At 34.0% G+C, this 26,389-nt stretch overlaps 1 protein-coding gene across 9 annotated transcripts in view; it reads right to left on the minus strand.

Annotated features, from left to right (window-relative positions):
• The window catches only part of RICTOR (RPTOR independent companion of MTOR complex 2), a 141,424-nt gene that overhangs the window by 25,087 nt on the left and 89,948 nt on the right, over window positions 1-26,389 (minus strand). For 7 of the 9 annotated variants that reach the window (XM_047731251.1, XM_047731248.1, XM_047731253.1 and 4 more), the window contains 22 exons: window positions 25,524-25,606; window positions 24,310-24,397; window positions 23,470-23,560; window positions 23,294-23,360; window positions 23,068-23,148; window positions 20,951-21,051; window positions 18,768-18,933; window positions 18,358-18,459; window positions 18,194-18,240; window positions 16,399-16,534; window positions 15,808-16,007; window positions 15,460-15,586; window positions 14,695-14,859; window positions 14,426-14,502; window positions 13,900-13,978; window positions 7,760-7,869; window positions 7,150-7,237; window positions 5,911-6,003; window positions 5,455-5,561; window positions 4,531-4,760; window positions 1,802-2,810; window positions 1,448-1,519 (listed from right to left, as the gene is read on the minus strand). In XM_047731251.1, coding sequence (XP_047587207.1) covers window positions 1,448-1,519; window positions 1,802-2,810; window positions 4,531-4,760; window positions 5,455-5,561; window positions 5,911-6,003; window positions 7,150-7,237; window positions 7,760-7,869; window positions 13,900-13,978; window positions 14,426-14,502; window positions 14,695-14,859; window positions 15,460-15,586; window positions 15,808-16,007; window positions 16,399-16,534; window positions 18,194-18,240; window positions 18,358-18,459; window positions 18,768-18,933; window positions 20,951-21,051; window positions 23,068-23,148; window positions 23,294-23,360; window positions 23,470-23,560; window positions 24,310-24,397; window positions 25,524-25,606 — 3,319 coding nt within the window. The remainder of the gene's footprint in view (window positions 1-1,447; window positions 1,520-1,801; window positions 2,811-4,530; window positions 4,761-5,454; window positions 5,562-5,910; window positions 6,004-7,149; window positions 7,238-7,759; window positions 7,870-13,899; window positions 13,979-14,425; window positions 14,503-14,694; window positions 14,860-15,459; window positions 15,587-15,807; window positions 16,008-16,398; window positions 16,535-18,193; window positions 18,241-18,357; window positions 18,460-18,767; window positions 18,934-20,950; window positions 21,052-23,067; window positions 23,149-23,293; window positions 23,361-23,469; window positions 23,561-24,309; window positions 24,398-25,523; window positions 25,607-26,389) is intronic. The other 2 variants (XM_047731256.1, XM_047731250.1) reach the window with 1 other exon arrangement.

A 26,389-nucleotide genomic window follows, 5' to 3' on the forward strand; every position in this document is an offset into this window, starting at 1 on the left:
GTCTAACAGAGAATACAGGAAATAAGATTCTAAGAACCCAGACTGGTTAAGATATAAGTGACTGGGGGTAGCTGTCTTTTCTGGTCTATTCTTCAGAATATTTAAACAGTGCATCTCTATGCCTTCAACAATTTGGACAGAAATGCCTGCTTTGATGGGATATAATCAACCTAACTGAATGATGCAGAGTTAACAGCACCTTGGTTATCTTACTGAGCCGTATGACAATACTATTTCTACTGCTTATTTTGCTGTGCTAGGTTACTTACTGGCCCTGGCTGTGCAGTGACCTCTTGAGTTTTTAAATTTTTTGTTGTACTACAAAAACTTCCTTCTTTGCTACCAATTTTATCATCTGTCCTTTCCCGTTATAGTGTTCCTACCAATCAGAAGCTTCTAATTGTTGCTCCTATAGGCCTGAAAACCTGATATCCAAGCTTGTTAGAATAAATATCAACTTTGACTATGTGTCAGAGGTACCTCTTCTGAATACAATTCATGAACCTTACTGATAGATTTAGACTAGTGAGCTATTAAGAGATCTGCCTGTCTTTGTTCCGAATTGGTGAGGCTGTCAAAGATGGGTGAGTTTCTGTATGAGACATTATTGCATAATTTATAAAATTCTATCAAACAGGGTATAATTTATTATCTGCTGCAAAGGAACCCCTTCTACTAAGTGCATTAGCATTACTGAAATATTAAGAATATTATTAATATTATTACTATTAATATTACTAAGAATTTGGTTCTATAAAACCCAAATGGGTTACATAAACAAATAACTACCCATAATGCCAATGATGATGATGATGGTATGTGTCAAGCACTATTCTCGGTATTTCACAAATACTAATCCACTTAAATAAACGGGAATTAATAACCAAAAATGAACTAAATTTTTTTTAAGTATTTGGCCCAACAAAAACAAAAAAAACAGGGGTGCCTGGGCGGCTCAGTTGTTAAGCATCTGCCTTTGGCTCAGGTCATGATGCCAGGGTCCTGGGATAGAGCCCTACATCGGGCTCCCTGCTCAGCAGGAAGCCTGCTTCTCCCTCTCCCACTCCTCCCTGCTTGTGTTCACTCTCTCTTGCTATGTCTCTCTGTCAAATAAATAAATAAATAAAATCTTAAAAATAAAAAAGGTACAGAAATCTTTGCAACAAATTTTTCATTTCATATATTTTAAAGGTAAAATCAAATTATTTATTTTGATCGACTTGGTCACAGTCTTTAGACTTGGCACAGAAATTCCCTAATAACAGTTCTTGAGCATAGACAAACTGCTACTGCTGAATTCTGAGGGCCAAGTAATTCATGTAATGTTCGTTAGGTTCCTACTAAATAATCACAGCTACTTAAGACAAACTGAGAATTTTACTAAAATTTGTAGTTAGAAAATATAGTAAAAATAAAGGTCAACTTTTGGGGCCTTAAATTGACCTACCTGAAAAAGTTGTTTGTTATTGTAGGTCTTAAGCTCCTGATTCCCCCGACATGCTTCTTTTTAAAATCGATCCTTGCAGAAGCGAGAAATAAAAAAAAGCTTGTGACTTATGTGTCCTTGCAAACCATATATGTTTATTTTCAGGGCCTAAAAGAATTTCTTTTCCCCCCTCGCAGCTGCAAGAATCCATTTCAAATCATATCGGGTAACTAGGAGCTTACAGCCTACCATAGTAAGCAATTATAATTGGTCAGTTCTGAGGCTTATGTAGATGTAAAACCTGTCTACTAATGCTTTCCATTGAAGTCTGTTAAAATGCAACCATAATTGTTCATTAAATGCGTATTTGCTCACCTGCTTGGTGTTAACCTGGACTCAAAACTGTTGGCCTTCATGGTGATGGTATCAGTAAATAGCACGTCTTTTGCTGGAGATGCCAAAGCTTCAGAATGAGATAAGGATGGATGCATTCTTTGTTGCTGTAATCTTTTCAGCGTAGCGTAGCCAAAGGCATCTCTAGAACTCGTGTAACTAAAGTTACAATCTGCTAGACTTTTAATCGTAGCAATTGAGGGTGCTTTAAGGGACTGTGCTCTTCTAGGAAGTGTATGAGAAGAACCTGGAGGCACCAGGGACACTGAGTTTGATTTGGAGAGAGACAGATGGTTAGACTGTGGCGTCAAATAGTGGCTTGTCTTAACAGTTTTAGTACTTACCACAGTACTCATACTTCCACAGTCTGTGTCCACAGTTGTAGCATCAACACCTACTGTCTCTCGTGAAGGACTTGAACTCATTGAACTTATGCCACTTGTTGTAGTGTCTGTATTAAAACTTTGGCTACGTATCTTCATTTGTGAGCTTGTTGAACTTTCTACAACTAATCTCTCTCGGCTTGTGTTTTCTCTGTGATTCTCTGTACCAAGACTCTTGGTGAATTTTAAGTCATTCTCTCCAATACTTGGAGTACTACCAGTGTCTTCAATGTGCTTATTCCCAACAAATGAAGTTTCTAATTGTAATGTTTTCTGTACTGTGGATATGGGTGTGAAATCATCACTATGATTAAAGTCAACACTGGGCTCTGTAAGCGTTCTGATCCTCCTGTTGTTTGTCTTATTTTCAGATGACAGTTTCCCTCCTTTCGGATCACTGCTACTTCGATGTTTTTTATTAGGCAAAGTAAGTGAATTTAAGATACGATTCTTCACAAGTTTACTAGAAGCAAAGAAAGGGAATGAATTTTTATCCTTTATAGGTCCAGGTCGATCATAAAATGCTGGTTCTGTATCTTCATTGATGTCAAGAAAGAATGTACTGGTAGAGCTGCTGCCAAACCGGTCATCCTCCATCATGAACATACCTATGATCAAAAGATTGTTAATACAAGCACATCAAAAATGACAAAACAAAATCATGGCAACTGTTTGTGACATATTTCAATAATTCTTTGTCGAATAGTCATCTGGGGAAAAAATGTTCAAAAATAAAGGGTTAAACTGCTGAGGAGCCACATTTAAAAAAAAAAAAAAGAACTTCTTGAGACCAAGTGTTTGAACTTAAATAAAAATGTGATATTATGTCATTGTGAGGAACTTCTGTTATTTCCCAAGAAAAACTACAGGATTCCTTACAACACAATTTACATGAAGTGGTTTTTTGCTTGCTGTTTTAATGGCACGGAGTTTCCAAAACCTCCAAATATTCGGGATAAAATTAAAGGAAAAAGGAGATTTGACCATAGATGTTCACTCAGTTGGCAGAGATTCCCGTTAGCTTATTTTTCAAATCATAATAGGTGGGAGATATTAACCTTACAAGAAGTGAATTCTTCCTCTTAAAATATACTTATAATGAACAAAGTCACAGCATTTTAAATTCATGTTTAAATCAATTAGGCTTATTTATTTTCCTTTAGGTACTAAGGATCTCATCTAAATTCATTGTCTAATAAAAAAGAAAAAAGACTCAATCTGGGTGCCCAATGACATCTGTGATATTTTATCCTATTTTACTTTTAACTTTTTGTTCAGTAATTATAAACTACTTGAAATTTATTTTGAAAGAAAGCAAAATAAAATCCCAAATAAACTTGCATAATGTATTTTCAGATTTTGTCAATTCTAAGATACACATTTTTCCACAGATAATATTTCTAAAATCAGAATGCATCTTGTAATCAGTGGTATGTCCTAGCTTAATAGGCAGTATTTTTTTCTTCTTTTTTAGTGGTCCATAAAATACTGGTGCATCTTATAATTCACAGCATCTTAGGCCTGGTGAAATACGGTTTGAAAAATGTTGCACTATCTTTTTTTTTTTTTTTTTTTTTTAAGATTTTATTTATTTGTCAGAGAGAGAGGAGAGCGAGCGAGCACAGGCAGACAGAATGGCAGGCAGAGGGAGAAGCAGGCTCCCCGCCAAACAAGGAGCCCGATGTGGGACTCGATCCCAGGACGCTGGGATCATGACCTGAGCCGAAGGCAGCTGCTTAACCAACTGAGCCACCCAGGCGTCCCTGCACTATCTTTTTAAAAAGAACTATGTCTTAAATTTTGTACAACTAACAATATTTTTAGCACAAGGCTTAAAACCACAAACATTTTTATTTAGTTGATTTTTTGATACTCTTTTAAGAGTTTCAATATTTAGTTTTAAAAATTTAGCTCTTCTCTCAAAAATGAATATGTAAATTTAGTATCTTAACATACATTCTGGTTCAACAATCTCTATCTGAAAAATGAGTGAAAAAATTATGTAAACGAAAAAGGTAAGCAAATAAACATTCACTTTTTAGATTTTATGATAAGCAAAAATGGGAATGGTTCTTTTGGCACATGGCTTTTTAACTCTGTCAATAAGCTTTTCCAAAGACTATTTAGAAAAGCAAGGAGAGAACAATGGAGTCTGTTGGCTATCACTCTCTGTTGTGAAAAGATAACGTATTTTCCAAGACCCCATGACTGCCAAAGTATCTTAGAAAAAAGTACATTAGGAATGTAACAAATACATTTCCATTATGATATTACAAACACAAATGTTAACTACAGCTAACTGTACATGACCTTGTCAAGAATACTCACTTGATGGTGCAGATTCACTTTCACTATTATGTCTAGAGCTGGTTGACTCTGAGTTCAAACTCAGGGTGCTTGGGATAGATGAAAGTTCATTACATAGTTGTTCTACATCATCTGGAACCACTGGCCACAGATGTTTGCGACTGTGCCTTACAGAATCCCAGTTGTGACATTTCAGAATATCACAGCCCTGTTTGGTTTTGGCTATGAGCCCAAGCACATATACACAGGTCCTATATGTAAAAGATGTAGTAATGACAGTTTATAATTCCAAACTGAGATTTCTTAAAGCAACCAAAATATTAGTTTGCTATATGTACATTTGAATTTTTTTTTAAGTCATTAAAAATTACTTAGCTTGTAGAAAAATATATTAAAATGAGTTAGGAGTAACTTAGAAGCCGTAAGTAACATGAACACCTTCTTAACATACACAGTAATTACACAGAAGTAATTTAAAAGAACATAATGAAATCTTAGAGGAAAATGGCATATACAAACTTTTCTGGGATAAATGTGAAATATAAGGGCTATTGGAATACTGCATATACACCATACTTTCACTGTTTGCCAGTTACTAAACTTCAAAATTATAATGATAAAAATGAAATGGTAACATTAAACAAGGAGCTCCTTAAGATGTTAAACAGTGCATTTAAAAATCTTTTTTTTTTTTTTTAAAGTAAACTCAACTCCCAATGTGGGGCTCAAACTCATGACCCCAAAATCAAGAGTCGCATGCTCTACTGACTGAGCCAGCCAGATGCACAACCCACCCCCCAACCTTTTCTTTTTAAATCTTGCATCATTAGGATTTTCAGTGAATAGTTCTAATGGACTACACTGAATCATAGAATACTCTTCCCTCACAGCTACTTGTGAACAAGAATATATACACTAAAAAGATTTATTAGTGAAGTAACATACCCTCTGATTGAAAGAACCTCACACTGCTTTGCAAGTTTTAGTATATCTGGAATCACATTTTCCTCCTGTAGTAAATTGAGACCCCAATTTGATGAGCCAATATTTCCCTGAAAGAAAAATCACTTATATCAAATATATTTATAAGAGTAACTCTTTCAAGAAATTTGGAGAGCTAAGAAGAAATTTAACCCCATCTATGAGAGAGAAAAAAAAATGTGAAAAGAAACCTTAAATACGGAACTTGAGAAATTAATGCTTCATTTGTCTTAGCAAGAAAACTAATAGCTTAATCATCTACTTTCCAGTCTAAAAATATTTAAAATGGGCAGAAACAATTTTGGTCCTAGAATATTAATCTGAGAACAAGTTCTAAATAAAATGATTTTTATTTATTATTCATGGGAAAATTTTAAAAATCTAAAAATGATGAAGATCTTATAGAAGTTTATTACAAACCAAGGCCCAAAGAGATGCTTTCAGTTTTTTAATTTCTTCCCATTTATCCAAATCTGGACTACGAACATTGTGACAGAGTTCAGTAATAATATTCTGGAGAAAGAAAAAAAAACCATGAGTAACAATATGTTTTCAAAGCATCTTAAAATCAAATTTTTAAGGTTTGCATTTAGTAACTTTTACGTATTTAAAATTCTAAAATAATTTTATGTAAACTTTAATTTTATGTAAACTTTTTAGGCAGCATTAATGCGGGGGTTCTAAATTCATATTCTACAGAGAGCACTTACAAGCTATGTGGTTTTGAGCAAGTGAGTTAATCCCCCATGCCTTGATTTCCAATCTCTAAAAGAGAGATCTATTTCATATGGTGTAATAATGACTTAAGCATTACACAGGAAGTCCTTAACAAAGCACTTGGTACCTCGTATTATAAAAATGTTAGTCATAATTATCAGTTTTTTAAATAGAACCTAATACTAGTGAATAAAAAAAAAATACTGTAAAGATATGTGCTCCAAAAGTCTTCATAGACTTAATATAAAAATAGGACATTATAGAATACATTTATGTAAAACTTTTGTTCCTGGGATAAACACTGATACAAAAATGAACTAAACTGCCAGATTACTATTGTTCAAAAGACACACACGCAAATACTTCTGTATCTATTTCTAAAATAAGAAAAAGCTTGCATTTATTGAAAACACTTAATAACCAAGACATATTCACAGCCATAAATTTGGTGTGCATATAATCAAAGAATAACTGCTTGACACAAAGCCTGTTATATTCCAAAAAGTATATGAGAATAGGGAGGTACAAACAAACAGCAATTAATATTTCCAGTTTGTTGCTCACCAAAGATTCAGGTTCAGTTTAACTCCCCCACAAGAACAATGAAGAAATTCAGTTTTTCAGTATGTTTCTACAAAAGAGATGAACTTTCCAACAAACTACAAAGGACAGAACTCAGATTTTAAGTGGCTTACTTACTCTACGTTAACATATTAGCTATGCAAAAGGTGACAGGTAAGTCAGGGAAAGGCATGCAAACCAGTGCTACATCTAAGGATTACAAACACCAAGTCAGTTGTAAGATAGAAGGCTTTAAAAGCATTATTAATGCTGCTAACTTTAAGGCTTTTGAGAAGTTTTTGCAAAGGTACTACACTTTAGCAATATTAAGATTTTTTTCTATGATTGTAGCTATTTAAAACAAGTAAATTGTGTTTTTACCTGTACTTCCAACAAATGGCAGCCTGTTTTGTGGTGTACCAGTTGTCCATAGAGGTGTACAGGCAGGTAGACATGAGGACGCTGTAATCTAGTATAAATAAAGATGACTGATATACCTGTTGTCTCATTTACAATATGCTAATTAAAACAAGGACTACTAATAAAGTAGTAGATAAAGATATAATATATATCTTTTTGGCATAATATAGATATAATCTCTTATATCTATAATATAATATAAAGATATAATCTCTTGGCATACATAAATATATGAAAGTGGAAAAGCATGAGGATTTCTCTAGAAAAGTAACAGATTAGCTGGCCTCAAAGTAATGAGTAATGGTAAGAGAGCTGAGACCAGAAAAACAGACTAGGGTAAGAGCATGGAAGATATATAAATTATATTAGTAAGGGTATTCAGCATGTTATGAGTGCCACTTGAATTCTTGAGCAGTCAATGCTATGCTTTAAGATTTTTTTCTTATGTCAGTGAAGGTAATAAAATTTCCAAGTACTCAGAAAATTTTAAAAAATAAAGAAATATTATGAACTGGGTTTGAATTTTATATTAGAGGACCAGCAATAAATTATTCCATTAACTAGACTGTACCTTTGGTTACTCCGACGAACATAGTTATCACCATCAATTGGCTTTCGATAAGTAGTAAGTGCTTCATTAAGTTGTTCCTCAATCAAGTCAACATATTTTGAATTATATTCCTGGAAGATAATATTGTTTTAGTTATACAGAGTATCATATTATTCACTAAATTTATAACATGTTAGGTACATGCCAAATCTTAAAAGCATAAATATGAGGAAAATGAACACAAATTTAAGACATTTTTAAAATGGTAGAACATGGTATTATGAATGCAAATGTTCTATCAAATCTAAAAGCTTTCTGCTTATACTCTTATTCCCATTTTCAATTAGTATTTTAGAGTCCATATAAGTTACTAGTTTTGTTTTTCATCTTATTTAAATCCCTTCCCCATTAAATACAAACAAAAACTGGCCTCTTATTATTAAACCGTAAGCATATTCACTAGAAATCTTAAAAAGAAAATTAAATGAATTGTATCATTTTAGCATCTTTTGGCAAAAACTAGTATCACTTTCCCCACTGATTTAAATCAAGTCAAATGTAAAAAATGTTGCCAACTAAAACTTGAAAAACTTTTGAATTCTTTAATATGAAAATCAGTCATACTTCCATCTTTATTGCAAAAGATCTCTACTTCATTTTTTCCTTTTTTAAACTATTTTTTAATTTAAATTCAATTAGTTAACATATAACCTATTATTGGTTTCAGAGGTACAGGCCTGTGATTCATCGGTCTTATATAACACCCAGTGCTCATTACATGCCCCTCTTAATGTCTATCACCCAGTTACCCCATTCCACCCCTCCAGCAACCCTCAGTTTGGTTCCTATGATTAAGAGTCTCTTGAGGTGCCTGGGTGGCTCAGTTATTAAGCATCTGCCTTCGGCTCAGGTCATGATCCCAGAGTTCTGGGATCGAGTCCTGCATCAGGCTCCCTGCTCAGCAGGAAGACTGATTCTCCCTCTCCCACTCCCCCTACTTATGTTCCCTTTCTTGCTCTCTCTCTCTGTCCAAAAAAAAAAGTCTCTTATGGTTTATCTGCCTCTCTGGTTTCATCTTGTTTTATCTTTTTCCTCTCTTCCCCTATGACCCTGTTTTATTTCTTAATATGAGATCATATGATAACTGTCTCTCTCTGATTGACTTATTTCGCTTACTATAATACCCTCTAATTCCATCCACATCATTGCAAATGGTAAGATTTCGGTTTTTTGATGGCTGCGTAAAATTCCTGTGTGTGCACATATACCACATCTTCCTTATCCCAGCTGTCAATGGGACATCTGGGGTTTTTCCATAGTTTGGCTACTGTGGACATTGCTGTTATAAACACTGGGGTACGGGTGTCCCTTCAAATCACTACAATTTATCTTTAGGGTAAATGTTAAAAGATCTCTAAACTGCTCAGGAGGAATTGGCAGAACCTCTCTGGAAAGCAATTTGGCAGTATGTATCAAAAATGTTACTTCACATACTTTTTGACTCAACTACACTTTTAGAAATTTATCCTACAGAAATACATGTACAAGCATGCAAAGGCATACAGAAGAATATCCAGCAAACGTGGTTTACAAAACAAAAAAAGTTGGAAACAATGTCAATACAGGAGTGGTTATAAAAGCTAAGGTACATTCATACAATGTACGATGACGCAGCCATTAAAAAGAACAAGCTAGATTTAAATGTACAGCTCTGAACAGATCCCTCAAATATGCTGCTAAATGAAAAACTTATTCTTATCTACTCTTGAAAACAGAACACATTTGTATTTTTAAATAAAGAGTATATACTTATAGATGGATAGAACATCTCTGAATGCACACAAAATAAACTATTACAGACATTACCTTCAGAAAAGACAGAATAAGCGCACAGGGAAACATTTTTCATTCAAAACCATTTCAGACAACTTGAATTTGCTGAGTTACCTTAATTCCCTACTTAAAGCCTTTAAAAATGTACTTTTCCTATTTTTCCTTTGGGTTCCATATTTACTTTGTAATAGTAATAAAAGGTTTTAATACTATGAGCATACCATAATTATTACTACTGCTACTATTACCACTACACTACTACCAAACTTTCCTCTACATATGAAAATCTTAGGGGCACCTGGGTGGCTCAGTGGATTAAGCCTCTGCCTTTGGCTCAGGTCATGATCTCAGGGTCCTGGGATTGAGTCCTGCATAGGGCTCTCTGCTCAGCAGGGAGCCTGCTTCCCCCACCTCTGCCTGCTGCTCTGCCTACTTGTGATCTCTCGCAGTCAAATGAATAAATAAAAAAATCTTTTAAAAAATATTTTCATGAAAATCTTAGTGCAAAAAAAAAGCAGATATTCTGAGCTTTGCACAGGAGTAGTTACATTCCTGTGGTTAATCTTTTGACCAAAGGGATTCATTTGGAAAACACTAGCCAAAGGTCGGGGTATGGTTTATAGCTGTGAAATAGTATACTGAGTTTCTTATGTGGGTCATCCTGAGGATTCTGCCCAAAAGGAGCAATCTGGAGGGACAAGAAAATCCCAACTGAGGGGTGGACCTCTACCTACCAGGAGGTAATGTAAGTATGCAGGCAGAGGAGCCCTTGACGGCCCTAGTCAAGGGAACTGAAAATGAGAGATGCACAGTGGTGAGGTCTTGAAAGTAATGCTCAAGTAGAAGAATTAACATCTGAAATCTGCCACAGTCAAAGCTAAACAGCCCAGATAAAAATTGTACCAAATAAGTCAGTCTGTTCTTAGCCCCATGCCTCTTCTTCCTCCTCCTGCTCTAAAGCTGAAAAGGCCCTAAACTGGCAGACAGCTACTAAATGGAGAGGAAAAGGAGCGCAAAGAGTGATGAGATAAACTGTAAACTCCACTGTAGTGTTTCTAAGTCTATGTCTGGATGCTAGGGTGAAGTTTTAAATTGAATGAGTGAGTTTTTAATATTGTACTGGCCTGGAAGTTTTATTACCTTGAAACAGAGACAGTCTCAGTCCATCTTGGCATGCCATAAGCTACTGGGAGGAAATCAAATACAGTGAACATGGGCTTTGGAATCAAAAAGCATCCCTGTTCTGCTATTTTTAAGTTCTGTGACCTAGGATAAATTACTCCTCTAGGATAAAGTTTACTCTTTTTAGCCTCCAAATTTTCATTCACAAAATAGAAATAACAGAATGTATTTCACAGGACTGCCCTGAAGATTAAATGAAATAAGACTTGAAATGGTAGGCAATCAGTAAGTTCTTTCCCTTTCTCCTTTTCTCTAATTAATTTGAGAGAGAGGATTATGTTGTTTTTATTTTTACACCTTCCATTTACTGTTTAACTAACTGTAACTGCGATTCAGCATGTTTGTAACTTTCTACTGAAAATGCTCTAGCAAAATTCACCAATGACCAAACTGTCAAATTCAACAGCTATTTTCTATTGTTCATCTTATTTGACCTCTTTATCAAATATCTATCACTGGCCTCTCCTTCCTGAAGCATCCTTTAGTGACACCATTCTCTTTGGCAATTTTCTCAGTGTCTTTGTCCTTCTCTTCCCCTCATTAAACCAGAATGTTCTTTAGGGAGCAATTTCCAGTCTGTTTCCCTCCTTCTTTCCCTCCTTCCTTCCTTCTTCCTTTTTGTTCTTTATATCTTCCCTGGTGATCTCACTCATTTCAGGTTTCAACTACTACTATATGCTGAAGACTCCCAAACTGCGATCTTCCAGCACATACCTGAGCTCTAGATCCACAATTCCAAATATTTTCTGGATATCATCTTTGGTCATCCCAGAGCAATACAATTCAACATACCCAAAATTCATTATCCTCAACCTGCATACCATTTTTTGTGATCACAATCTCCTTTTTGAGGATTTTTAAAAATTTATTTGAGATAGAACAGAGTGAACACCAAGTGGGGGGAGGGACAAAAGGAAAGGGAAAAGCAGACTCCCCACTGAGCAGGGAGTGTGACCTGGGGCTCAATCCCAGGATGCTGGGATCATGACCTGAACCAAAGTCAGATCCTTAACTGACTGAGCCACCCAGGTACCCCTGTAATCGCAATCTCTTTGTGGTGGTTCACTGCATGCTCAATCACGGAGATTAGAAACCTGAAGAGTCAAGATGGACTCTTCATTCATTATATCCAATCTGTCCACACATCCTGTTCATCTTAGTTCAAAGATGTCCAGAAAATGTATCCCTGCCTATCCAATCTCAGCACCACTGAAGTTCACATTCTTTTTTTTTTTTAAGATTTTATTTATTTGACAGAGAGAGAGAGATCACAAGTAGGCAGAGAGGCAGGCAGAGAGAGGGGGAGAAGCAGGCTCCCTGCTGAGCAGAGAGCCCGATGCCATCCCAGGACCTTGAGATCATGACCTGGGCCGAAGGCAGAGGCTTAACCCACTGAGCCACCCAGGCGCCCCTGAAGTTCACATTCTTATCAAATCTTTCTTCTTAACTGGTCTCAATATTCCTAGGCTTTACCTTTGATAATCAAATATGAACTCCTACACTGCAACCTGTCATGTTTCTAAAGCACAGCTCTGATTATGACTACTCTTTAAAGACCTATAATTCCCTCACTTCCAATTAAATTGAAATACATTAATGACATAATGTGGTTTATAAGGCCTTCTATAATCTAGTTCTAACTTACCATTCTAGCCTTATCTTGACACTCCTCACTTAGCCTCACTGCAACTACGTGGAATATAGCATTCTTCACAAGTCTGAAGTTCCAATAATCTATAAAGATTTATTATTCTGCACCCTCGGCCTTGAATACCCTTCATCCAACTTATTTACCTACTCCTCAAGACCATTTCAAATATCATATCCTTTCCTGAGCCCACCCAACATTTCTTTTGCTAATTCTAATCCCTACGGCAGAATCATTAACCCTTCCTTTGTGTTTCCTTATATTCACATGCCTTTGTTAGTTTTATTTTGTACCTACTATTTGAAAGTACTATACTAGATAAGCTAAGCAATTTCCTAATACTATAAATCGTATAATAAGGTGACCGATTTTACTATGGTAATTTGTTTAAATAACTTCTATTTATGAAATAAAACTATCACATCTTATTTCAATTCTCCAATTCATTAATTATTAAAAGACTTAATCCCTAAATCACGTTTTTGTTTTTAAAGATTTTACTTATTTATTTCAGAGAGAGAGAGAGAAAGCAAGCACAAGCAGGGGAAGAGGAAGAGGAAGAACCAGGCTCCCCACCGAGCAGGGAACCAAACATGGGGCTCAATCACTGGGATAACGACCTGAGCCGAAGGCAGATGCTTAACCAACTGAGCCACCCAGACACTCTGCCTAGTTTTATAGTTACAATATTTTTTAAAAATGAGAATTTCTTGTGAAATATGGTTCAATATAGACAATGATTGAAATTATGAAAAATCTAAAAATTATTTACATTAGCATTGGTTATGGGTTTGGTATTGGTAGCATGAGTTTCTAAGATGTTTTGACAATTAAGAATGCTTCAAACAAAATAAAATCACGATGATGACCAACTAAAGAAAAGCTAGGAAGTTACTAATAACAAGAAGTACATTCTCAGATTTATGTCAAGTAGCATCCTAAAATAAAGTTTAATTAGATTATTATATCTGCTTGGTAGAATCATTTTATAATCTTCCTTTATTTAAGAAAATTGTTTTAGATATAGCTTAAAACGGCTATCAAAAGGGACCCAAGAATAAAAGAAATGATAGGTTAAAAAATTAAACCAGTAGACTGTAGCAATTAAACTGAAAGAAAAATTACAATAGAATGGACACAAAATCAGTAGGTTTGCTATAAAACAAGGTGGTTTAAAAAATGGATAAATATAAACACAAATAATTACATAGAATTTAAGATGACTTCATATGAATGTTTAAATTTTGTTGTTGTTGTTTTGTTTTGTTTTATTAATTTCTTTTCAGCGTAGCAGAATTCATTGTTTATGCACCACACCCACTGCTCCATGCCATACGTGCCCTCCATAATACCCACCACCTGGCTCCCCCAACCTCCCATATGAATGTTTAAATATTTGACCTCTTAAGCTTCAAAACACGGATATAAAAAAAATCCTCTAAATTCATAGATCTATTTCCTAAGACATAAAACTGAAGCTTACTCAACAGAAAATTACCTTGTGCCACTTTTCCAACTGTTTTGCTACATAACCCCTTTCATTCAGATAGGAAAATCCTTTTGGGATGGAAAGAAATCTGTAAATTAAAACAATAGTTTAACACAGAGCCTGACCACAAGTGTTTAAGGAGCAAAAATATCTTAAGCAATACCATGTTTAAAGAGCTAAAAGACTTTAGAAATAGCTTCATCCTGACAGTAAAAGGTCAACTATTATTTACTATAATTTCAAATATAAATAAATTTTCATAATCTTGCAAAACACATGAATTCAACCACAGTAAAGAAAATGTCATGAAAATCATGAGGAGACACAGAAATGTAAAAGAAACATTAAGGAAAACAATGAAAAGACAGAGTTTCAGTATTAAAAATATCTAAGTTTCTAAAATAGACCTCTTTCAGAAGTTAACACTAAACTCTTTAAAGTGTTTCCTGTTTGGATTGAATCCAGCTTTAAAATACACTGCTAAAGAGAACACAACAAAAAACATAACTACAAGAAAAATTTACTTAACATTTACCTCAGGAGAAGAAGCAAACCCTTGTCTCCAAGGTGGGATAAAGCTGGCTTCATCTGAATAAGAGCATGAAGATTGGCCTAAAGAAAGTAATTATCAGGCAAATTAACAATTGCAAAATGATAGTAAATTGTTTCCAAAACACCTATATTAAGTACATTATAATTTCACATAATTTTCTATTAAAATTCAGTACTTTAATAAAGTTTAATAATTAAAATAACAATAAAAATCATGTCCAAGTATTTTATTATAAAGTAATAAACCTTCACCTTGTCTTCACATGCTTCATCAAGAATATCAAGAGCTTCAGAAGAAATCGTTTTGTTTTTATCATGTAGCTGGGTAACTAGTAATTCAATGCCCCAATTATTGAAGAATTCAACATTAGCTCTCAATAATACTCTTAAATGTTTTGTTGCATACAGCCTGCAGGCCTACAAAGATAAATGAAAATATAAAAACAAACAAAACCCAAACTTCATGGATAGTCTATTTGGACATTGTTTTGGGACAGTTTTGCTATTTGAAAAGAGCAGAAAAACTGGAATTGAGGGTCTAGCCCCTGATATATTTTCTTAGTACTAGGTATATAAAATATTTGCTTCAATCTAGCTGCTTCTTCCCCTTTAGAGAAAGAAATGGGTACTGTATATGGTTCCTTGGAGGAACTACTGTTTTATTTTTATTATTATTTTTAAAGGTTTTATTTACTTATTTGACAGAGAGAGAGGAGAGCACAGGCAGAAGGAAGTGGCAGAGGGAAAGGGATAAGCAGGTCCCCCCGCACTGAGCAGGGAACTTGATATGGGGCTTGATCCCAGGACCCTGGGATCCTGATCTGAGCCAAAGGCAGTCGATTGCCTGACTGAGCCACCCAGGCAGGTGCCCCATGGAGGAACTACTATTTTAAAGTAAACTCAAATCCCATACCCTATTCTTAGAATTAGTAATTAATTTTGCTTGGCTAAATTTTATGAAGTAAAATAAAAAAAATACAGCTATAAAAAATACAGTTCTGTTAATGTTATACTCACATCAGTGGCTGCAGTAAGGATTTTGGAAAGGATAACTCTCGCCAATCCATCTCTGCTGTAGTCCAAGCTAGAAACGGTCAGTTTCAGTAAGTGATCTTGGTTTTTCAAGGAACAGAGATTAAGGAGACTTAAAAAAAAAAGGGGGGGGGAATGAAAATATAAACAAGCATTTCTAGAAGAAAGCATTTAATGATAAATATCACATAAAAGAGTAACAAAGCATCAAGATAACTCTAATTTTTTTTGGATTTTAACAGAATTTAACAAATATATATGTACATGGAATAAGAAGCATGCTACTTCTAACTACATTAAAGATTAAGTTCAGGAATATATTGAAACAACTACCATTGAAATACGCTGCATTTTTCCAGCATTTTGACTCCATGAGGGTGGCAAGAAAGTGTTCCAATAAATAAAAAGTAGTGTTGACTAAGGGTAGTCAATAAACCATTATTTTGAAGACTTCTTTCAGGTTTCATTCCAGATGAAGCATTGAGCCACTGAACAATATCTTTTACCAGATCTTCTAAGTATCCTTGCCCATCCTAAAAGCAAATACATTGTGATATTATTGGAAAAGCACTTAGTGACTGTAATTAGAAAATTAACTTTAATCAAATCCAAGAAATGTAATGATAATGATAAAGTTACTAATAATGGATACCAACCACCAAGTATGTTCTTTTAAATTTCATTCAACACAATCCTGCATGAAGATGATATTATCTCCCATTTTACAAAGAGAACACCAGGTCTTCTCTAAGGCACATAAGCTGTCTTAAGTCACATAGCTAATGATAAAGTCAGGATTCAAATCTAGATCTGAGCTCATTCCTTATGTTTCTAAATACAACTTATATATACTCAGAAATAAAAGGGAGAGGGCAGATTTAGTGAAAAACATTTGCTCTGGAAAATACTCAAAATGCTTATTACCTCTTCGGACTCAAGAAGAAATTCTGTAAACTGGCAACCCACAACTGTGAGCTGCTTGGACTTGGCAAAATCCAGATCCAGGTTGGCATATAATTTACTGCTGGGCTTATAAAAGTAAAGTAGTCTTCGTACAAACCTAAGAGCAAAATAAAATTAGCAAAAGAAAGGAAAATTACTTTAAAATATTAACCAAAGCTTAAGATAATAATAAAGTCTTGAATATGTCTTGGGTTTAAACCACTGGAGTAAATGGCAAGGAATAAAAACATTTGGTACATTACACCCACATGCACACATGCAAAAACAACAAAATACAAAAAACCCTCCTTATTGTGAAGAATAGTTTGTAAAATAAGAATTTTATGGTGAGATGCCTCAAAGAAATATCAGAGAACAAAGACACTAGCTGACTAAATGCAGATGTAACAACAGCCTAGAAGATAGGCTTGGATAATACGAAGAAGACAGAAGACACCTGAACATAAATTTTCTTCTACTGTATTTTGTGACAATCTTTGTCCCATGACTCTGTAAAATAATCCTACACTGGATAATTGTAAGCAAAATAAATCATACTACAATTCTGTCTGTTTTTCACCATTAGGCAAAAAAACAAGCACAAAAGCTACAGGTAAAATTTAAGAAACTGAATTTATGAAGCAATGAACAATTTATATTTCAATGTTATAACTTTCAACATTACAAGCTAAGCTTCTAATTTAACTCAGTTCAATTTAATTTCATGCATTACAATCCATCCAATCCAATAATGGTGCCAATTCCAGAATGTGGAGAAACAAAGCTGAAAGAGACTTCATCCCTGTTTTCAACCAGTACGGAAAGTTGAGGCTAAGCTTCTTTATTCCAAGTTTATATATGTTTTGTATAAACTGAATAGAGATATTAAGTTAAATATCATGAGTAGATGAATATAACCAAATAATAAAGTTAAGGACATAAATTTTTCAGAAACATGAAGTAAAGGCGCTCTCATCGAATGAGATCATTAATGGTAGTGGATTAGTCTAAACTCAGAATGAGTAAAAAATGCATGGGGTTACTAGAGAACAGCACAGTAGCTTGAAGTACTGTGTATGCCATGAACATTAGTATGTTTTATGAAAGGTGTGGAGAACATTAACTTGGTTAAGGGGAATGAATGTAAAGAGGAGGACAAATGGCTAACCCTCCAAAGTCAGATGCAAATGCAAGTAGAGACAGAACAGTAAAAATGGCCATCATTTTAGGAGGGTAACACGATGTCCTTATTATGTCATCCTCATGCCTAGGGCTAAGATTACAACATTGTTGAAATTACCCCCATTTGAGAAACTTTCATCTGAAGTACTTCGTATGTTCCAAAAGTAAAACCAGAATATAAATACTAGAAAAAGAATTAGCTGATGCTTTTGGGTTGTTAGAGTATACACAAAAATGTATATACATGTACCTACTGAATACCGATTATTAAAATGTATGTATGTGTCTTTTTTTTTTTAAGATTTTTAAAATTTATTTATTTGACAGACAGAGATCACAAGTAGGCAGACGGGCAGGCAGAGAGAGAGGGCAGGGGAAGCAGGCTCCCTGCTAAGAAGAAAGCCTGATGTGGGGATCGATCCCAGGACCCTGAGATCATGACCTGAGCTGAAGGTAGAGGCTTTAACCCACTGAGCCACCCAGGTGCTCCTGTATGTATCTTTAAAACACCAATTATTACTTTTCATGGGTATCAGGTATAATATAATTCAAATATAAGTTCTTTCAATTTAAATGCAAAACAGTTGTTACATACCTGTGTAACTGTTCATCTTTATAGTTTCTTAGATTTACATTTGGCCACTAGAAAAACACAATATGTTATATCATATATGTATTTATCAATTCCCAAAATATAATTTATGATGAATTACAATGAATAATACAATGAAGCCATAACCAAGAAGTAGTCTGTCCTACCTTAAGAATGGTCCCTATAAGATTCCAATTCCATTCAAGATTCTCTTTATGTTGAAGGACTTGGCTATCTCTAAGGTTCATTAGAAGGGCTTCCTCTGTATCCTAACATCATCAGAAAGTAATTAGGAAAATTAAGTCAAATTATCTTCACATCCAGAAAACGAAGTTCAAATTTTTAAAATTCAATTTCAATTTAAATTTCATTTAAGGATGAATTATCAAGGCTTTTTAACTTTAAAAAGTTATAAAAACATAGCTCTAAACAGTCTAGTCATTATAAAACTAGAAAGCCATTTGAAATTCCATAAGCATGAATAAAACTGCTAACTCAAGCAAGTATATGCATATTAAAATCCATCAGTTAAAAATTAAGAAACTAAGTTAAAAACTGCGACATTTCACGTCAGTACCTTAAGAACAAATATATCTTTCTGAACTCGGAGATACTGATCCCGTTTCTGGTGGGTTGCTATTGCTTTCTGAATAATGTGATCTAAATGAAGGCTGTAAGGTTTAGGTCCTCGTTTCTTCATTTCATGGAAGCGTTTTAAACAGTTCAAGGCTGCACTGGCTCGCCTAATTAAAATAAAATGAATTAATTCTGTAGCAAAGCTAGCATAATTTTAGAGATCACTTTGGTAAATTAGTAAAATATTTAAATTCAAGGCTAGAGATTGTTACTAAAAAGTAAATTATTTAATCAAATTTGAACCACAAAGAAAAAAATCAAGAACACTGCTGATTTGTATGAAGAAACACTATGTAGACCCAACTAAATATGTATTTGTTAATCTTTTCTTCTGTGGTGGTGGGCACTTTTTGTATACTGGTTTTAAGAACTCCTAAAAGGAACCCAGTTTTCTCTCTTTTCTTAGAGAAGTTTAAAATTTGCTTTTTACATTTAAATCCTTAATCCACCTGAAAGGAATTTTTGCTTATGGTAAAAGGCTGGAATATTTCATTTCCCCGCATCGTGTGGATAACTGATGATTCCAGTATCAGTTTGTATAGTCTCTATTTTCCCACACTGATCTGCAACTGTTAATGGTATCCTTCTAAACATCATTTTTAATTCCTTGTTTGTGGTCCATAAAAGCACAGTTTTCAAGAATTGGTAGCAATCAAGTCTCAACTCCAGAACTTCTGGTAAAAACAAATCAGATTTAAAATTTTAAAACCTTGAGATGTGCTCAGATTGGGAACTACTGAAGGTAAAGAAAGCTTGCTGAGCTAAAAACAAACAAAAAAACCTGTTATAAGACTATTATTACTGAAATTTTGAAGGTAAATTTGAATTCCTGATGAACCCTGAAATTCATGGCCATAATCTGACCTAGAGAGGTTAGCTCTACCAGGCTTTGGGAAACACATTCTTCCATCATGAAACTACTATCCATCATGAAACTGAAAGGGACTTCTGGCTGGCTCAGTCAGTAGGGCATTCAGCTCTTGATCTTGGGTTTATCAGTTTGAGCCCCACACTAAATACAGTGATAGATTGCTTGAATAAATAAACTTAAAAAAAAAAAAAAAAAAAAAAAAAAAAAACACCCTGAAAGCTACCATTACTTATGGAAGCCTAGAGTTAGAACTGAGATAATCCCTAGTTAACTCTCAGTTTATAATACAAGTTCATTCTATTCATTCTATTAAATAATAAATTCATTTAATTTTATTAAATAATAAATTTAATAATAAATTCACTGGCAGAGATAAAATTAAAAGAATGTTATTTATTTATAGTGAAGCCCACATATGTACTTCTGAATTAATAAAACTAACTAAACTTTTAAGAACTGTGTAACTGTCAATAAAATTAACAGTTCTGAACTGCTAATGAACTATATTTCACTAATACTACAAAAAAGTCTAAATATATAGATTTTTCTAATAGGTAGAATTAAAGAAAAAAAAAAGAAAGGAAGGAAGGAAGGACGGAAGGAAGTCAGACTCCTGGCTTAGACTAATCTTAACCAAATGAAAAAGATTCCTACTAGCACTTTCTAATCAAGCTTCTCCATCTTTACCTTTTAAATTATATTTTATTATTAGCACTGAAATTCCAGCAGACCTACAGCTGTATTAGCATATTTTCGTTTATAAATTCTGTTTGCAGTATCTCCTTCAGATTTAAAAGTTTAGCTTACTTCAGTGCCTATAGTATGGGTTTCTAAATTCCAAAATTTTTAAAGACACATACAAATGAATACATTGCTATTCTTTGTGCTTTATTAAGTACTTTAGACATTAAAGAGCCCGAGTTGCTACTCAAAACATAAAATAGTCCAAAAAATTCTCAAACACCATTTTTAATGATGTGGTAGAGTTTATGTCCTGGTCCAGAAACATGCTAGAAAAATTTGATTTTATTTTACTAAGCTATAATACTTTGTAGACTACATTAAATAATACTATCAATTTTCCTCTCATCTGTAAGGCATCCCAAAAGAATTCTACCCCTCCCCCCACAAAAAGCATTTCCAAGCAAACTCTACACATACACATACATACAGAATTTTAAAAAGAAGAGAAGGTCATCTAAATGGGTATTAAATATACCAGGCACAGTCTTTGCTAGAGCTCTGATACTTACAGTCTCTTTTCCTTGGGAATATCAAAAGATGCAGCCATATTCATTAGGGTAGGCAGGCAGTGCAAATGATGGCTATGTGAATGAGGAAGTATTGTATTTGCCTAAAAAATGAAACAGTATTTTTTAGGAGGTGACAAATAGGAATATTTTATATAACAGATTATCCACAGATAAAATACTAAAGCTTTTACTCATGAAATGAACTTAATGATTCACTCTCCAATACATACTTATTTATAATTTATCTTATCTACTTTCAGTAAGGATGAGAATGAATGAAGATACAGACTCATATAACATTAATAAAATTCTGAATTTTACAGATCCTTTATTAAACATTAAGTGGTAACTTAAAATGAATTTAGTTATAATTAAACTCAATTCTTAAATGATCTGAAAGGATTACATATCAAAACTCAGATCCAGTGCTATAATGTTACATTAATCCTACTTTCCAAACAAAACCCACCACACAATCTGCTTTCCACCAGTGAAGATAAGTAAATTAATCAAATATGGAAGCCAGAAAATGTAAGCATAACAAGCAATGAACTAATACCACTATATTCAAAATGAACAGCTTTTTTATTTCAAGGGAATCTAGAATTCTGGTCATGGAGGAAGGAAAAAATGAAATTTATAAAAAAGATTCCTTCATAAAGAACAAGTAATTCTAAATATTGATAATCTTACAGGAAATGATATATTAAGAACTAAAATAAAAGGGATGCCTAGGTGGTTCAGTCGGTTAAGCATCTGCATTCAGCTCAGGTGGTAATCCCAGGGTCCTGGGATGGAGTCCGGCATCGGGCTCCTTGCTTGGCGGGGAGCCTGCTTCTCTCTCTGCTTGTGCTTGTGCGCATGCATGCTCTGACAAATAAATACAAATCTTTAAAAAATTTAATCAATTAAAAAAATAAAAATCAGATCTGAAGGGATGCCTGGGTGGCTCAGTCAGTCAAGCGTCTGCCTTTGGTTCAGGTCATAAAGGGTCCTCGGATCGAGTTCTGCACCGGGCTCCTGGCTCAGCAGAGCCTGCTTCTCCCTCTGCCTGCCACTCTCCCTGCTTGTGCTCTCTTTCTCTAACAAGTAAATAAAATCTGAAGAAACAAAAAAGGCAGATCTGAAAACCTGCAGAATTACTTATTCTTCCATGGATGGACTGAAGGAGAACAGAGCATGTGGCTAAACAATTCGTTGGTAAATAAAATAGTTATCATTAAACTCTGTTTAATTCTCTTTACCTCACTCACAGAACCCAGCTATGATGTGGAAAAAAACAAAACAAAATACTAGAGGTGGGGAGAACTGAAACAACAAAAACAAAAAAGTACTTTGCCAATATGAGACGATCATAACGTAATTTTAAAAGATCTGCTACAAGGTTACTTCTTCCTTAACCAGTTAAAATGGTTTTTATTTAGTATTCTATTAACAAACAGGTGACCTAGAAATAGGAATTCTATCTTGCAAACAATCAGTTCTCCCATTGCTTGATTTGCTGGGAGTAGAGAATGGTTGGATCACTTCCTAAGTGCCTTGTTTCCAGAAGTTACTGACGTCATAAAATCAAGGCAAACCAACCCCCAAACAAACAAACACAAAAAACTCACCTTCTAAGCCTCAACTCACAAGTTTAAAGAGAATGTTTTCAAACAAGGGAATTATACTTAGAATTTTTTTCAGTTTTCTAAAATTCAGGCACTAATTGCTGCATCAATTCCACTGCTGCCTGACTGCAGTAATATCTAGTTTTGTAATTTCTTGCTTATTAGGCAACAAATCTTTTTGAGATACATTAAGATTTGTAAGACTCAAAATGTTAACATCCAAAGTGGGTATAAAAATCAATATTCAGTACTTTTTGATTTTTACATGTTCCATTTATAAAACTAGCCTATACTATATATACACATTACACACACACACACACACACACACACACACACACACACACACGTATGTATAGACAGATACAAGGCATCAAGGGTTCTTCGCATCATAAAGACAAACACTCAAAAAAAGCAAACTTACTTTTTGAGATACTACAAAGTAACATTATTTTATAAATTAAAACATTAATGGTATGAAACATAATCAGAAGTTGTTCAACTTACCATATGTAAAAGCTCTCCTAAAAGGATGGTAGCTCTAACTGAGATATGGTCATCACTGTTTGTTATCACTTCAACCAAACCCTTTGAAAATATAAAGAAAATATTACTGTTGCAAAACAGTACATAGGAACACATTTAAGCATCACATATGCTTATTGCTCTGAAAGAATTCTGTCAGAGAAAATTTAAAAATAAAATAGAATAAAATAAGGTTTGTAAGTCTTACCTCTAGAAGCCCATTACGAATGAACGCAGAGAGTATCAGTGCCAAATAATTATCCATAAGGTCTGGCCTAGAAATAAACATAGCACAGAAACAGTTTAAAAACTGCTCAGTATATTACATGATTTACCAAAAAAACAGTAATTATAATAAATTTGAACTATTTCCCTAAATTCTACCTGGATCTGGCTCGATGAGGAAGAATAGTTTTTGCCTCAGCTGCTACAAAGCCATCTGAAAGCCTCCAACTGTCTTGGAATCTGCCTGGATCTAAAATAGTTAAAATTAGGTAGTTACAAGAAAATGAGAAATCACTAAAACACATTAGTTAACCATTGGCTAGTCAGGCTATAAAGAATGTTGTAAAATGGTTAAAAAAACAAAATTGGTTAAAAAAACAGACTGAGGGGCACCTGGGTGGCTCAGTTGGTTTAAATGTCCAACTCTCGATTTTGGCTCAGGTCATGATCTAGGGGTTGTGGGAATGAGCCCCACATGGGGCTCTGGGCTTAGCAAGGAGTCTGCTGGACATTCTCTCCTTCTCTGCTGCCCCTGCCCACTGAAATACATAACAAAATCTTTAAAAAATGTTAAAAAAAATAAATGAAAAGGCATACAGCAAATAAATGATTTATTGATATACACAGATCTAAACTTCCTCCATTTTGGGACTTCGGAGTCATTTGGGTAAAACACAACTATAGCAAGGATTAAATAATCTAATTTGAGAACTACATCATTTTCTTATCTCTGCTCTTTCTTTCTTTGTTCATTTTTCTATAAATTTCACTGCTCATTTGCAATATTTAGGGTGATGGTAAAGAAATTAACATTTCATATTTTTTGAAATTTATTTAAGGTTTTATTTTTATATTAATTTATTATGCTAGGATGATGCAGTAAGAAAATGGTATTCAATATTTAGTTCAGTATTTTGCCTTTGAGGGACTCTGTGTATTAGATAAACCATTTTAAAAATCACAGTATATGAACAGATACAAATGGACTTCAGTACTTACCTACACTGAGCAATGCTTCTATGAATTCTTCAGTCACAACAGGTAGAGGAAGACGAAATATATCATAGAGCACTTCAAGCAGACCTCGCTGCAAGTACAAATAAATACAGTTCATTTATTTTTATGGAAGGATCTTCATTTAAATTTAAAAATTTAAAACAGATGTTTTAAATGTCCTATTCACAGAGAAAAAAACAGAAAGAGAACTCCTTATTTTAGAAAACTGCCATCTCAGGTCTATACTAGAGAAGAAATAACTATGGTGTGCTTACTACATACACGACTTAATCTTTTCAATTAATCTTTTATTATCCCCACTGTAGTACATATGGAAAAAGAGATTTAAATGTAATTTGCCCAAGGCCACGGAACTATAAAGACTCAAATAAGGAGTCAAATCTCAGTGGGCCAAACTCCAAAAACCATGTTCTTTCACCACCTGCAAAGCAAGCCATCATGTGAACTGGCCCCACCCTTTAGTTTCCTGCTTATAGATCTTTCCATCTAAAATCATATCCTTCCATTTCCATGGTCTAACGGCTTCTCAGTTCACATTTTAAGCAGGGAACCCCTAGCTAACATCTTCTAATATTTTTCAACTCCAGGTTTGGCTCATATAAAGAAAAACAAGAAAAAGGCAAATTTTATTCTTTTGAGCGCAATTAAAAACATTTAAGTAGAAAAGGAAGAATCACCGAAGAGTTCATATTTTCCCCTCCAATTTCAATTTCTTCTAGCTGTTTGGTATAAATTACAATGCACTAATAATTTAGGAATATATCTAATAAATAAGCATATAAATATTAACGACCCAATTTTTATGAAAACCACCATTCATTTTATAAAAACTTAAGTTAGAAGGCATAAGATACATAAATACTGCATTTACTTTTTACTAAATATATTTCTGTATTGCTTGAACCTTTTACAATGAGAATGCCCTCCTCTGTCTGCATTTCTAAATGAATAAAGCATAATTAATTTTGTATTTTTAATCCAGTTTTTAATTCAGTCATAGTTCCTAACAACATCATTATTTCAAATTATTTGTATTAGCCTCAGGGATCAACTTTATTCAAGTATTTTTTTTCAATGCTCTATGATACAGACGAACAATTCATGAGGAAAAAGCAACACATGAATTAAGTTTTTTTATAATTAATTTCCTCTGTTAAAAGTCTGGGAATGAAATAGTAAGAGTAACTTTTGCCTACCCTTATTTCCATATTTGGTATACAGAGTACTCCAATTAGAGACTGGATCCCAGAGTTTCCAGGTTTACACAAATTAATAATACCTAAAGAGGATAAAAAAGAAAAAAAAATCACTGATTTAAATTTCAAAAAATACATAGAGCAATGTATTCGTAATATAAAATCTGTGATATTTTTCCAGATAACTTCAAAATTATGCTATTATTTGGTTATCATAATAACATTTCCCTACTGACTAGAGATCATCAGTAATTTTATCATTTAAATTTTATCTTGTATCATTTAAATTTAAATATTTGTTGCATACTCAAAAAAGTTCATCAATCTGACTGCCTAGTACTCCTCCTGTTTGCTGATGAGTGAGTCCCAGAGTCAGAATACTAGAGAGAGTAGAACAATGTTCTGTCTCTCTTACCTAATACCTCCTTAACCTAAAGTGAAATGAAAAAATTTGTTCGGCATTTGTCTTTTAAAAGCATAATTCTAGGGGCGCCTGGGTTGTTTAGTGGGTTAAGCCTCTGCCTTACGCTCAGGTCATGATCTCTGGGTCCTGGGATGGAGCCCTGCATCGGGCTCTCTGCTCAGCAAGGAGCCTGCTTCCCCGCCTTATCTCTCTGCCTGTCTCTCTGCCTACTTGTGATCTCACTCTGTCAAATAAATAAATAAAATCTTAAAAACAAAAAAAAGTATAATTTAAAAATTTATTGAATGCACAAAAAACTATAATTGGCAGAATTCAAATAATCTGTATAGATTGATATTTTAAGTGGGAGAATTAAGTCAAACAATTTAAAGCACATTAGTATGTCACAAAGGAAGTGAATAGCCAATAAACGCATACAAAATATTAGTATCATTAGTCACTA

The sequence above is a fragment of the Lutra lutra genome, chromosome 5, assembly GCF_902655055.1.
Source record: "Lutra lutra chromosome 5, mLutLut1.2, whole genome shotgun sequence".
In the NCBI taxonomy this organism is placed as follows: domain Eukaryota; kingdom Metazoa; phylum Chordata; class Mammalia; order Carnivora; family Mustelidae; genus Lutra; species Lutra lutra.